At 44.7% G+C, this 15,013-nt stretch overlaps 1 protein-coding gene across 10 annotated transcripts in view; it reads right to left on the bottom strand.

Annotated features, from left to right (window-relative positions):
* add3a (adducin 3 (gamma) a) overlaps positions 1–15,013 on the bottom strand; it is a 331,245-nt gene that overhangs the window by 58,187 nt on the left and 258,045 nt on the right. For all 10 annotated transcript variants that reach the window (XM_085994332.1, XM_085994340.1, XM_085994331.1 and 7 more), the window contains 3 exons: positions 7,430–7,528; positions 4,800–4,973; positions 3,098–3,355 (listed from right to left, as the gene is read on the bottom strand). In XM_085994332.1, the coding sequence (XP_085850458.1) occupies positions 3,098–3,355; positions 4,800–4,973; positions 7,430–7,528 (531 nt within the window). The remainder of the gene's footprint in view (positions 1–3,097; positions 3,356–4,799; positions 4,974–7,429; positions 7,529–15,013) is intronic.

The following is a 15,013-nucleotide window of genomic DNA, read 5'->3' as shown; positions in this document are numbered from 1 at the left end:
AACAGGGATGCTTGGTCTGTGGCCGGAGTTCCTGCACATGTTGCTAAGCAACAGGGAAGCCTGGATTTGTTGCTGTGTACGGAGCTCTCGTACCTTTTAAACTATACCTCTCTGTAATCCGGACTTTTTGATAAACCGGCACCACGCCGGTCCCGTTGGTGCTGGATAATAAAGAGTTTCCTGTATCCTTTAGGGAAGGAAATCTGCCGTCCTTACCCGGTCTGACCTATATGTGACTCCAGACCCACAGCAATGTGGTTGACTCTTAACTGCCCTCTGAAATGGCCCAGCAAGCCACTCGGTTGTACCAAACCGCTACGAAAAACAATAAAGCTGCAGCAGTTCAAGAAGGCAGCTCACCACCACCTTCTCAAGAGCAATTAGAGAGGGTGCAATAAATGTTAGCCTTGCCCAAGGAACGAATTTTAAAAAATCTAGTTTTTAACCAGTCAAATATGGACATTTTTCTGTAAAATCCATGCAGTCAGCGCCCATTACACTGGTGTGCCATTTTAGGTTGATTAGGATCTGACAAAAAAAGGGTGAAAAATAAAGTAAAAACAGATTTATTAGTGCTTGCAGTATTTTTCAAGCAGAGACCTATGTTTAACATTTTAAAAGGACACTGGGGTATAAAAGTAGACTATTTTGCTTGTAAATTTACAAATTCTAACCAGGGTTGACTAGTTTACATTACATTTATTGCTTCTGACATCTGACCTATTTGTTCAACCTAAAATATCACACGTATACAAGCTAAGCAGACAGCAGGGATCTCCTACCAGAGTGCGGATAATAAGACTGATTGTGGATAGCAAATACAGATGGGTGTCCTTATACGGGAGACTGATGCCTGGTTAGTTTGACTCTTTTGCATTGCTTTATACTTCTAAAAATGTATTGCCAAAGATGAGAAAAATGTTTCTTTCTGTATAATGCTGTTCATCACAGGTACTTTTGTGCAGATAACTGATACATTGCACAATGCAATTTCCATTTCCCACAATCAAATCATGTCTTTAATCATTTTTAAAAACAAGAAACACACTAACCTACGTAAATTTATATCTCTAAACTGTGATATAATCCCCATTGACCTAAAATATTAGAAGTACCTAGAAGAACCTAAACAACTTTCATTAGGGAACGGTAGCATAGTGGTTATGTTAAAAGCGCACAAGTAATTGCGACCTAAGGTTGAAACCACAGCCAAAAACTTAATTGAAATTTTATATATTAAACTACATGAGGCTTTCGTTTAAAAAGTTATGATTGCCAGTATATTCACAAGGTAAGAGGTTTTAACAGAGAAGCTCTGAATATATGCGGGCCTGCGATTCTGGCATGCGCATGCAGGAACCTTCACTTCTACTCTGCCAGAGTATATAGGATCAGGGGAGGTTCCTCGTTTCATTGGCAAGCACACACAGCACTATAGATGCATCGCAGGCACCCGTGGAGGAGCTGAAAAAAGCAGCATTAGAAAGTCACTCCAAGCAGTGCCACTGGCACAAAAAATAAAAATGTGTGGCCTTCATCAGCCCCCTTTATAAAGGAAGCCAAAAGCTCACCAAATGCTGCTAAATGTCTATTGGGTCCAGTCCAAGCCATATAACAGGAGAGCGCTGGTAGACCTGTGCAAAATCAGGGCCAATGGGTTTCAATTTATTTGCTACAACCTGTAGTGATAAGAGTTTCGGAGAGATGATAGCGCATTGGGGCATTCTACAGTACTTTAAAGGCACTATATAAATACAAGTTGTCTTCATAAACTGATTTTAGGACTTGAACAGAGAGGACTTATCCATTGAGACTGGTATTAAAAGGAAGTGTGTAGGGTGAAGAAATTTCCACCCCAGGTACTTCTCATCTTAACAGTATATAAAAATAATATAAGTCTCCCAGTTGCTATCTAACTGTATGGAGTTGCTCACTGACTGAAACCATACCAGACATCAGTCAAGCAGCTCAGCAGGAAGTCTGAGGTACCAGGTGACAGCTCTCTGCGGAAGAGAAATTAAAAACCCTGACTTCTGCTACTTGGTTCAAGCCACAAGACTTTTTTTTTTGATAACTGGATGAAAATACCTGACATTGAAAGCACTTCACGTAGCCCATAGTCTCTCCTTTAGGCAGTCAGTGTGAATATCTGGATAAATCACCATCGTGCTCAAAAGTGTAGTGTGACTGACTTATTCTTAGAAGGCAATTGCAAGTGGGCCAGCAAAGACACATCATCCAATTTTCCCTCCTCCAGCCATATCCCAAGCACTGTTGCCCAGGTTAGGAACTCCATATCCTGCCACTTATCGGTCTTGTGCATGTACCACTACAGACGGAGGACCCAGCAGAGTTGGGCGATTGAATCTGCATCTCACCAGTTTGTGGTACTTCATGCTTCACTTCCAATGCACGTGTCAAATAAGCTCCCTCACACCACGAGGCCATGGCTCCTCCCTCATTCATAGCTAAAAAACAACCCCGGGGACCGACGGACCAGCATATTAGCCTTTCACCTCTGAGAAAATCTTCTCTGTTGGCTACAAGGGTCCTGTCTGAAATGAGTATAGATCATGTTAACTCAATTTCTAAGTGGGCTTGGGCCCACAAGACAAAATTGGCACTAATTTGGCAATCACATTTAGATGAGTAGTTTAAGAAATGGAATTTTACATTGCTGTGGTTCTGAGATTCGTAGAGTAGAAAATGCTTTTCCCCACAATAAAAAAGTAGTAAAAATATCTATCTTTCTTTCATAATCTTTTCTGCTATGCCAAAGTTCATTTTCAAAACTGAAGAGTATTGTACTCCTAGCATACAATTCCCATCTTAAAACATTCTCCAGCTTTCATTTGATAGTGGCTTATATTTCATTTAATTTCATTGATTGATGGCATCTGAATCAGACTAAGGAAATATTTTACAGCTTCAATACATTTGTGTTTTACGAGGAATCAACAACGTTTTTATTTCATCGCTTAACTGTTGAAGGTTGAATCAACTCATTAGTTCAGAAGGATGTGCTGTTCCAATGTAGGCTGAGTAATTCCAAAGTAAGTTTTTAAGAATGACAGAAGATTTCTAAACGATTACTTACTGTGGTTTTTGACCTAGGGCTGCAGTCACCAGTTGGAGATTCCTCTGGGACATTGACCTTCATGTACGTGTTTGGAGTGTTCAGCCATCTTGTCTTTTCACGCTGCTGTTTCTGTGCCAGGAATTTGAGGGGAGACCGTGGCAGAGCATCATCTTCAAAGGAAAATGCCGTGACAGTTGCAGGGATCTCCACCTCACTCTTGTGTCTTAGTTTTTCTCTCAGAATAGGGTGCCTGTAAGTGTAGCCTGTTCTGTAGCCCTGTGGAGAGAAAAAAAGTGTATAACAACTGCATGAGCATTTTCTTCTAGTCAGTACAAGATTACCAAGAAAAATCAGACATACCAGCCAGTGATCGCTACAAAAAGTATATGCAAAACCCTAAAATACAACAAAGGGCCAGCCTGATGACAGCAATTTAAGCTCATAATTTCATAGTAATAGCATTAAAAGCTCGTCCATTTGGATGTTAGCACACCCATTTGCTATCCCAGTTAGTAGGATTATTTTGTTAGGAGTGGGTCTACTACAGGAAAATACAATGACACAACTTTTTACTCAATGACAATGTTTCTTGTTTATCCAATTAACCAAACAGAAATGGAGATAGAATGCCCAATAACATTAAATAGTTTGTATATTTTGAAGTTTAACGAGCACTATTTGAAAATTGTATTTACAGTTACGACACCATAGGTTGCTCAGATTTTTCTCTCACTAATATAACTATCTTAGAATATCTAAAGAAAGGTTGCCAGTTCAAAAATATAGTTCATTATAAATATAACTGATGTGTATTTATAATTTCAAAGAGCGTGCATTTATATAGCGCCTACATGTCCTCAGGATGTCCCAAAGCGCTTTATAGCCAATGCATTCTTTTTAGAGGTGTAGACATTGTTTTTGGTAGGCAAATATGGCAGCCAATTTGCATACAGCAATGAGATAAATGACTAGTTAATCTGTTTTTGGTGGTGTTGGTTGAGGGATAAATGTTGGCCAGCACACTGGGAGAACTCCCCTGCTCCTCTTCAAATTGTGCCATGGGGTCTTTCATGCCCACCAGATCTTGGTTTAATGTCTGATCCACAAGACGACACCTCAACAATGCAGTACTCCTTCATTACTGCACTGAAGTGTCAGACTGGATAATGTGCTCAAGTCCTGGATTGGGACTTGAACCCAAAACCTTCTAACTCAGAGGCAAGAGTGCTACCACTGAGTCAAGGCTGACATCGTTCATTGTACTGTAAACCCAGTTCTAAACTTACCAGATGTAAAAGCACCAGACTCAATTCAAAAGTAACCTTTTATTCAGGAGCTGATTAAAATAGGCACAATGAAAACTTGCATTTTATACTAACCATACATCACTTCCATAACACATAACTTAATTTTTTTGCACTTTACCGGTCAAGAAAGACATCTCAAGACACTTTAAGAGGCAGAGGAAAATGGTGAACGTTGAGGAGGGAAAAAGAAAATGTTGGCTACGTGGCAAGGCAGAAAGATTTGGCACAGGTGTAGTGGCTGCAAGAATTGCTGCAGATAGTGGAGCAAAGAACATGGAGCAGTCTAGTACTGGGATGAGCCAAGGGTTAGTCTGGGATGAGCCAAGGGTTAGTGTGGGGTGTATGGCTGGAGGAGATCATGGAGACATGGTGAGGTTTGAAAGCAAGGATTAGGATCTTGAAAATATACGCACCAGATTGTCCAACATTCTCATCATAGCTTCAAATTCTTGTTCTCCAATTCTCCACTTTTGTGCGGCTCCCATATTGATTCCGTCAATGGCCACTTTCTGGGTGGAAAGCTTGAACTTTTCCAGATCCAGCAGCAGCAAGTTATCCACTCCACCTGCACTTGCCAAGGCCCTCACCTTCAAATAAAACCATCTGGTTAAAAGCGCACAGACCACTTCCAGGTTTTAAAACAATCAAATGTATCAGCCCAAAAGAAGCAATGCTTGAGAGAAGCATTCTTAGAAATATTTTCACTGTGCAAGTAGTCCGTTGAAAGTACACGGACATTTTGCAGCATAGTGCACATGATTGTTAGATACATCTTCAGACCACTCAGACATCACTTCACCCACCGATTAGAAATTCACTGCACACCTGATCAGTTTAACATAGTGAAGCATTATTTATTGAGAATGACGGTGAATTATTTGTAAGCAATGGTCCTATAAAAGCATAAAACTGCAAGATCATTCATTACTGTAATAAGCACTCTGCTGATTTAACATTTATTCAGTTAATTTTATACAAAGAAACTCCTCTTGTTCTAAAAACTTCTATACTAATTCTATTCATAAAGGCACGTCAATAGATTATATTGTATTGGGACAATTATAACTAATTACTCGGAGTGGGTTGACTCTGAAGGGAACTCTCTTCTGGGCAGAGATTCATAGGTGATGTAATCATTGACTTAATGATTAAGTACATTTTTCCCTCTAATTTACATAGGTAATTTGAAAACATGTTGTTTTCAAAGGTAGCAAATCATACGGTTTCATGCTCGGATACAGTTTCATAGATGCAAGTCTGGTATGGCGAATATGGCAATTCCTCATATGTGAATGGCAACCCTTTGACCATGGACAAGGGAGGGTTCATAACCAAATGTTCCCTCTAAGCTAAGCGGCCGCGCAGTATTGAGAAAGGTCCCACGCAGGCCGCTCACCGGCTTTTCCATTGTAAATACCACACATGCGCAGAAATTTAAAGGGACCACGCGCTAAAAGAAACAGGCCTGCGCAGGTAACAGGCAGTGTTTGGGAAAAGAATTTGAAAGCTCAAGAGTGCGAACACTGAATGCTCGACTGCGATACAGGGCTAGAAGTTGCAGAAGTGGGGTAGGGCCATGTAGAGATTTGTAAACAATAACGAGCTGGGAAATGAGGAGTACAGGAGTGACAGAAGAGCGGTCGGAGTTTTGAATGATTGAAATCTGTGCTGGGTGTAGCTAGGGAGGCTGGCAAGGAGAGCACTGGAGAAGTTGAGCTTGGAGGCGACAAGGATGGATGAGAGTTTGAGACGACGGGAGTGAGGTACGAATGGTGGCAGGCAGTGAAGTGAACGTGGTAATTGGTCTTGGCAATAGATGGGATGTTGGGTTGGGTGTTGAAACTATTCAAGAGTCAAACAGCAAGCAAGACTACATACCATTGGGTTCAGCCTGAGAAAGCAGCCACTGAAGGGGATGGAATTGGGACATTGGTGCTAGCATAGTTCACTGGATAGCAATCGATGGAAACCCTAGTTTATTTTCCCCTCTAGCTTGAAAACACTGACAATTGCAGTGTTCCCTCCTCTACCTTAGCTGAAATCAGGTAACTAAACACAGACCAGGTATTAGACATAGAACGTTAATTGCTACTTTAGTTCAATACAACACTGCACAGTGTACATAACCTCTATAATCGCTATATAAAATAGGTTAAGTATGACATTACACATAGGCCTAGAAATTGGGTATAGCCCCGCCAGCACGTTTGCGCCCGCCGCGGAGCCAGTTGTGCCCGCCCCATATTCACTTTCAGCGCCCCAAAGCGGAACCGGGCGCTGGTACAGGGTGTGTCCGCCCCGCTTGGGGCGCTGAAAGTGAATTTCAGCGCTCCCGGTCCCGCTGCGCCACCCGATGCGGTGCGGCAGGCTGCTGTACTGCAGGCCTCCCCCTTCTCTTAAGGGGGAGGTGCCTGCAACGGCCGGAGCCCCGATTGCAAGTGCCGGCAAAAGAGCCCGGCACAACGGAGAAGTGCCGGGGTCCACGGAAACCAGCCGGCAATGCCGCGGGGGGGGGGGGGGGGGGGGCGGTGGAGGAGGCCGGGGAAGGAGGTGCGGGCAGGCGGCCACCGAAAAAGCGGCCGCCCTGCACCTCCACCTTAACTTGCGCCGCTAAGGCTGCAGTAAGGACCCGGTCTCCCGATGTTGTTAGCGCCCGCCACGGAAGAGGCGGCCGCTACTGAAGATGGGGATCGGCGTGGTTTCGGGCAGTACCGGGGCACTGCGCACACCGATGACGTCATCGGTGCCGGCGCAGCGCTACCGGCTAACGCCGATGTTAGGGCCCACCTAATTTCGGGCACGACGCAACTTCCGGCACAACCCACTCTTTCACCCCTAATTGGGCGCAAACGCAACTGAATTTCTAGGCCATAAAGTCAGCTAGTCTGAAGAGCTCAACCTACACATGAAAATCATGTCACTAAAGCTTGTTCACTACACTTAAAAATAAGAACCATGTTTTCAAAGGAATGAAATGGGTTTAATTGTTACTGTAAGTCATCATTTACATAAATTGGCACCAGTTGTATATTTTTTGCATTACCTGGATCTCGCAGGCTAACTGAACGGTATAGATGTAGTGGAAAGCTTCCTCTATGGTCTCACCAAGTGCTATTACACCATGGTTTCGAAGAACCAATACCTGAAAATAAAATCATGATTAGAGATGGCAGCTAGCAAAGAAACATGTAGGCTACTGTTTAACTTGATGGTCAATTTAAAACAGCAATTTTACTGGCTTTTTTTTGTTGACAATGCTTTCCTACCTTTTCCCTCCCTTTCTCCTCTAGGGAAGAGTGATCATAACATGATAGAATTCTACATTCAGTATGAAGGTGAGAAACTTGGGTCTGAAACTAGAGTATTAAACTTAAATAGAGGCAATTACAAAGGTATGAGGAGAGAGTTGGCTAAAGTGGACTGGGAAAATAGATTAGAAGGTAAGATGGTAGAAAAGCAGTGGCAGACATTTAAAGAGATATTTCATGACTCTCAACAAAGATAAATTTCAGTGAGAAAGAAAGACTTGAAGAGAAGGATGAACCAACCATGGCTAACCAAGGAAGTTAAGGATGGTATCAAATTGAATAAAAAGGCATACAATGTTGCAAAGATTAGTGGTAGCTCAGAGGATTGGGAAAATTTTAGAAACCAGCAAAGGATGACTAAAAAAATAAAGAGGGAGAAAATAGCTTGAGAGTAAACAAGCAAGAAATATAAAAACTGACAGTAAGAGCTTCTACAAGTATATAAGGAAGAGAGTAGCTAAAGTAAATGCTGGTCCCTTAGACGACAAGACTGGGGAAATAATAATGGGAAACAAGGAAATGGCAGAGGCATTGAACAAATATTTTGCATCTGTCTTCACATTAGTGGACACTAAAAACATCCCAGTAATAGTAGAAAATCAAGGGGCAAAAGGGAGAGATGAACTTAAAACAATCACTAGAGAAAAAGTACTAGGCAAACTTACGGGTCTAAAGGCTGACAAGTCCCTTGGACCTGATGGCATGCATCCTAGGGTTTTAAAAGTGGCTACAGAGATAGTGGATGCATTGATTGTAATCTTCCAAAATTCCCTTGACTCTGGAGAAGTCCCAGCGGATTGAAAAACCGCAAACGTAACGCCCTTATTCAAAAAAGGAGGGAGACAGAAAGAAGGAAACTATAGGCCAGTTAGCCTAACATCTGTCATAGGCAAAATGCTCGAATCCGTTATTAAGGAAGTAGTAGCAGGGCATTTAGAAAATCATAATACAATCAAACAGAATCAACATGGTTTTATGAAAGGGAAATGGTGTTTGATAAATTTATTAGAGTTCTTTGAGGAGGTAACGAGCAAGGTGGATAAAGGGGAACCAGTTGATGTAGTGTACTTGGATTTCCAAAAGGCATTCGACAAGGTTCCACATAAAAGGTTACTGCATTTGATAAGAGCTCATGGTGTTGGAGGTAATATTTCAGATTGGATAGAGGATTGGCTAACTAACAGAAAACAGAGTCAGGATAAATGGGTCATTTTCAGGATGGCAATCTGTAACTAGTGGGGTGCCACAGGGATCAGTGCCGGGGCCTCAACTATTTACAATCTATAGTAATGACTTGGATGAAGGGACCGAGTGTACTGTTGCCAAATTTGCTGATAATACAAAGATAGATGGGAAAGCAAGTTGTGAGGAGGACATAAGAGTTTGCAAAGGGATATAGATAGGTTAAGTGAGTGGGCAAGAATTTAGCAGATGGAGTATAATGTGGGAAAATGTGAAGTTATCCACTTTGGTCGGAAGATTAGAAAAGAAAAATATTTAGATGGAGAAAGACTACAGAATGTGGCGGTACAGAGGGATTTGGGTGTCCTCGAACATGAAACACAAAAAGTTAACATGCAGGTGCAGTAAGTAATTAGGAAGGCAAATGGAATGTTGGCCTTTATTTCAAGGGGGAATAAAGTATAAAAGTAGGAAAGTCTTGCTACAACTGTACAGGACGCTGGTGAGACCACACCTAGAGTACTGCGTACAGTTTTGGTCCCCTTATTTAAGGAGGGATATACTTGCATTGGAGGCAGTTCAGAGAAGGTTCACTAAGTTGATTCCTGGGATGGAAGGGTTGTCTTATGAGGAAAGGTTGAGCCTATACTCATTGGAGTTTAGAAGAATGAGAAGTGATCTTATTGAAACATATAAGATACTGAGGGGGTTGGACAGGGTAGATGCTGAGAGGATGTTTCTCCTCATGGAGGAATCTAGAACAAAGGGGCATAGTCTCAGAGTAAGGGGTCGCCCATTTAAGACAGAGATGAGGAGGAATTTCTTCTCTCAGAGGGTCGTGAATCTTTGGAATTCTTTACCCCAGAGAGCTGTGGAAGCAGAGTCATTGAATATATTCAATGCTGAGATGGACAGATTTTTGAGCAACAGGGGAGTCAAGGGTTATGGAGAACAGGCAGGAAAGTGGAGTTGAGACCAAAATCGGATCAGCCATGATCTCTGTAATGAAATCTGTTTGTCTTGCCTGTATTCGTTCTTGCCTGTATTCGTTTTGCATTCATGTATATTACCCTCCCCCACACGGTGTATAGTTTCACTTCCTCTTTCCTGACTAACCTGGAAGGTTCCAGGTCTTGGCTCTTGGCTCCGCCCCTGACTTCTCTTACATAAAGATCCCAGGATCTGTATGACTCATTCCTGCGAGCCAGTCAGTGTGTTGAGATGTTAGCTCTGATCTTAGTGATTAAAAGCCAACTTGTTAAAGTCTATAACTTCTAGTTTTGTGGTTATTGAAGGCACATCAATTTTAATCACTAAAGAATACTAGGATGGATCGACTCCTAAAACCAGAGCGTCTGGACTTGGATCCACATTCTGCTGAAGCATCAAATCAATTTGGACACTGGCTCAAATGCTTCGAACTCTTCGCGAGGGCCTCATCCGCTAGCGAGGTAGATAAACTGAGTCTACTGACTACTCGCGTTAATCATCGGATTTATTCGTTCATCCGGGACGCCACCTCTTACACGGAGGCCATCACTATCCTGAAGGCCCAATACCAGAGGCCAGTAAACGAAGTGTACGCCAGACATCTGCTGGCTACACGCAGGCAGCGACCTGAGGAATCAATGGACGATTTCTTACAGGGCCTAAAGGACTTGGTCCGGGACTGTAACTGCAAGGCCGTGACGGCCAACGTGTACTCTGACGAATTGGTCCGCGATTCCTTCATCACGGGCCTCAAATCGAATTATATCCAGCAGAGACTGCTGGAGAAGGAGGTCCTGGACTTAAAAAAGGTAGTGGCCACTGCGCGATCGCTGGATGTGGCCCAGAAAAACTCTGACTCTTATTCTTCCGGCCATGTGGCCCTCACCGCCTCGTGCGCGCCGAGCGGGCCGCCATCTTGGAATCAGCCATCTTCCCCATCCAGGTCTCAGACCAGCTCTACACCGCCAGAGTCCCCACACAGAAGTTCACCCAGGAGTCCTACTACAGCGGCAATGTCTCGAGGCCCGAAATGCTACTTCTGCGGCCAGGCCAAGCACCCCAGACAACGATGCCCAGCGAAAGACGCTACATGCTTCAAATGTAAGAAAAAGGGGCATTTTAGCAAAGTCTGCAGGGGGAATCCGATTTCCAACTCCGTCACCGCCTCGCGCGTGCCGTGCGGGCTGCCATCTTGGGATCCGCCATCTTTTCCCGACTCAACGGCCGCCCAGGGCCCAACAGTGGCTTCGATCACGGTGGATCAATCCAGGCCACACCCGTTGACAAAATCCATGATGGACATACAGGTAAACGGGAATTTAACGAAATGTCTAATTGACTGTGGGAGTACCGAGAGTTTTATCCACCTTAGCCTGGTACGGCAGCACTCATTAACAGTAACCCCTACACGGAGCAGAATTGCTATGGCTGCTAAGCCCCACACTTCGGACATTTTGGGCTACTGTGTGGTAACACTGACTGTAAAAGGCACGGACTACAAGGATTTTAAACTCCTCGTGATGCCAGAACTCTGCGTTAATGTAATCTTGGGCCTGGACTTCCAGTGCCAGCACGAAAGTGTCACGCTAGCATATGGCGGGTCCCAGCCGCCACTCACAGTCTGTGGCCTATCAACCTTAAAAATCAGCCCGCCCTCTTTATTCGCTAATCTCGCTCCGAACTGTAGGCCCATAGCGACCAAAAGTAGACAGTACAGTCTGGAAGACAGACACTTTATCAAGGCGGAAGTGGACAGACTCCTGCGGGAAGGCATTATTGAATGCAGTACCAGTCCGTGGCGTGCCCAAGTAGTCATAGTTAAAAATAGCGAAAAGAAACGGATGGTAATTGACTACAGCGAGACTGTTAATATTTATACCCAGCTGGACGCCTACCCTTTACCCCGCATATCAGAAATGGTCAACCAGATCGCGCAATACCGAGTCTTCTCGACTATCGACCTCAAATCCGCGTATCACCAGCTCCCCATTAGAACGGAGGACCGCCCATACACCGCCTTTGAGGCGAACGGACGCCTCTACCATTTTCTCAGAGTGCCCTTCGGGGTAACAAATGGGGTCTCGGTCTTCCAACGTGAGATGGACCGCATGGTTGACGAGAATAAACTACAAGCTACCTACCCCTATCTGGACAATGTCACTATCTGCGGGCACAACCAGCAAGACCACGATCTAAATCTTGCGAGATTTTTAAAAACTGCCCTAAAGCTGAATCTAACCTACAACGAAGACAAATGTGTCTTCAACACAACCCGTCTCTGTATCCTCGGCTGTGTGGTGGAAGATGGGGTAATTGGACCGGACCCTGACCGATTACGCCCCCTAAAGGAACTGCCCCTGCCACACAATCCCAAAGCTTTAAAAAGGTGCCTGGGATTTTTTTCGTATTATGCCCAATGGGTGCCCAATTACTCTGATAAGGCCCGACCCCTCATTAAATCGACGTCCTTCCCACTATCAGCTGAAGCTCGGGAGGCTTTCACCAGTATTAAACAGGACATTGAAAGGGCTGCACTGTGTGCAGTGGACGAAAGCATTCCCTTTCAAGTCGAAAGCGATGCGTCAGACTTTGCTTTAGCTGCGACCCTCAATCAGGCTGGGAGACCTGTGGCCTTCTTCTCCCGAACCCTTCAGGGACCTGAAATCAGGCACTCTTCTGTCGAGAAGGAGGCACAGGCTATAGTGGAGGCAGTGCGGCACTGGAGACACTACCTAGCCGGCAAACATTTCACCCTGCTCACCGACCAGCGGTCGGTGGCTTTCATGTTTAATAACAAACAAAGGGGGAAAATCAAGAATGACAAAATACTCAGGCGGAGGATCGAACTATCCACGTTCGACTATGATATTATGTACAGGCCGGGAGCCCTTAATGAACCCCCAGACGCCCTATCGCGGGGAATGTGTGCCAGCATTCATACGGACAAATTACAGGGTCTCCACAACGACCTCTGTCACCCAGGGGTCACCCGACTATACCATTTTATAAAGTCCCGCAATCTGCCCCACTCCATCGAGGAGGTCAGGGCAATGACCAGAGCCTGCCGCATCTGTGCGGAATGCAAGCCTCGTTTCTACAGGCCTGACCGTGCACACCTTATCAAAGCCACACGGCCATTCGAGCGCCTAAGTCTGGACTTTAAGGGACCCCTTCCCTCTGCCGACCGTAACGTATACTTCCTCAATATCATCGATGAATATTCCCGCTTCCCCTTCGCAATTCCCTGCCCAGACATGACCAGTGCCACGGTCATCAAGTGTCTCTGTAATCTATTCTGCATGTTTGGCATGCCGAACTACATACACAGCGATAGGGGGACGTCATTTATGAGTGACGAACTGCGCCAGTTCTTGCTCTCAAAGGGGATAGCCACTAGCAGAACCACTAGCTACAACCCCCGGGGTAATGGGCAAGTGGAAAGGGAGAATGCTACTGTTTGGAAGGCTGTCACGTTAGCCTTAAAGTCAAAAGGCCTTCCGGCCTCCCGCTGGCAGGAAGTCCTCCCAGACGTGCTCCACTCCATAAGGTCTCTGTTATGTACAGCCACTAACGCTACCCCTCACGAAAAGATGTTCGTTTTCCCCCGGAAATCGACCTCGGGCATATCTCTACCCGCGTGGCTGACGTCTCCGGGGACAGTTCTATTGCGGAAGCACGTGAGAGGCCATAAAACGGACCCCCTTGTGGAAAAGGTACAGCTCCTCCATGCAAACCCTCAGTACGCCTATATCGAATACTCTGACGGGCGAGAGGACACTGTTTCCATAAAAGACCTCGCTCCCTCGGGGAGCGGAGAGAACGATGAGAGACTACCCGAGGAAGACCTACACCAAAAAGAGACAGGACGCCCAGAGGTATCAATACCCAACTTTAACCTGGAGGACACTGCAGATAACCTGGAAGACACTGCGGAGGCCCGGACAGCGGAGGAACCAGAATCCACTCCCCTAGAGGCACCCCAACCGGCTTTGCGCCGATCACTGAGAACCGCAAAACCTCCTGACAGACTCACTTATACCAACTTTTAAGAAACATCACCCCGATGGACTAAATCTAAAGAAGGGGTGAATGTAATGAAATCTGTTTGTCTTGCCTGTATTTGTTCTTGCCTGTATTCGTTTTGCATTCATGTATATTACCCTCCCCCACACGGTGTATAGTTTCACTTCCTCTTTCCTGACTAACCTGGAAGGTTCCAGGTCTTGGCTCTTGGCTCCGCCCCTGACTTCTCTTACATAAAGATCCCAGGATCTGTATGACTCATTCCTGCGAGCCAGTCAGTGTGTTGAGATGTTAGCTCTGATCTTAGTGATTAAAAGCCAACTTGTTAAAGTCTATAACTTCTAGTTTTGTGGTTATTGAAGGCACATCAATCTCATTAAATGGCAGAGCAGGCTCGAGGGGCCGAATGGCCTGCTCCGCCGGCTCCGATTTCTTAAGTTTTTATGGAACTCAATCAGGTTAGTCAGACACAATTTGCCTTTAACATATCGTGCTGGTTGTGCCTTATTAGCCCGTGCTTCTCCAAATGAGAATTCATTTTGTTCTCCTCAATGGTCTCTAGTAGTTTTCCCACCACTGATGTTAGACTGACTGCCTGTCGTTACCACGTCCATCCCTCTGCCCTTTATTGAGCAGGGGTGTAACATTTGCAATCCTCCAGTCCTCTGGCACCATTTCCATATCCAAGGAGGATTGAAAGATTGTGGTCAGAGTCTCTTCTATCTCCATCCTAGCTTTCCTCAGCAAGTTAGGATGCATCCCATCTGAACCAGGGGACTTGCTAACTTTGAGTGATGCCAACCTATTTAATAGCTCCTTTCTATCTATTTTTATCCTATCCAATATCTATACTCCCCCCTCCTCTACTGTAACATTTTCATCTTCTTCATTTGTGAAGAGGGATTCAAAGTACTCATTCAGTACCTCAGTCATGCCTCGGCCTCCACAAGAAGATTTCCTTTTTTTGTCCCGAATTGGCCCCACCATTCCTTTAGCTATCCTTTTACTTTTTATATGTCAATAAGAGACTTTTGGGTTCATAACCCCATGTGGCAACTTGTGCCTGTAACTAGTTAACCTTATTTGTAACATTCCTTGCATTAACACACATGCATCGAACAACA

The sequence above is a fragment of the Somniosus microcephalus genome, chromosome 8 (genome assembly GCF_052327205.1).
Source record: "Somniosus microcephalus isolate GS21.2 chromosome 8, FLI_Smic_1.0, whole genome shotgun sequence".
Taxonomy (NCBI): domain Eukaryota; kingdom Metazoa; phylum Chordata; class Chondrichthyes; order Squaliformes; family Somniosidae; genus Somniosus; species Somniosus microcephalus.
The sequence above is the reverse complement of the archived record's forward strand: the minus strand, read 5'-3'. Positions and strand labels throughout refer to the sequence as shown.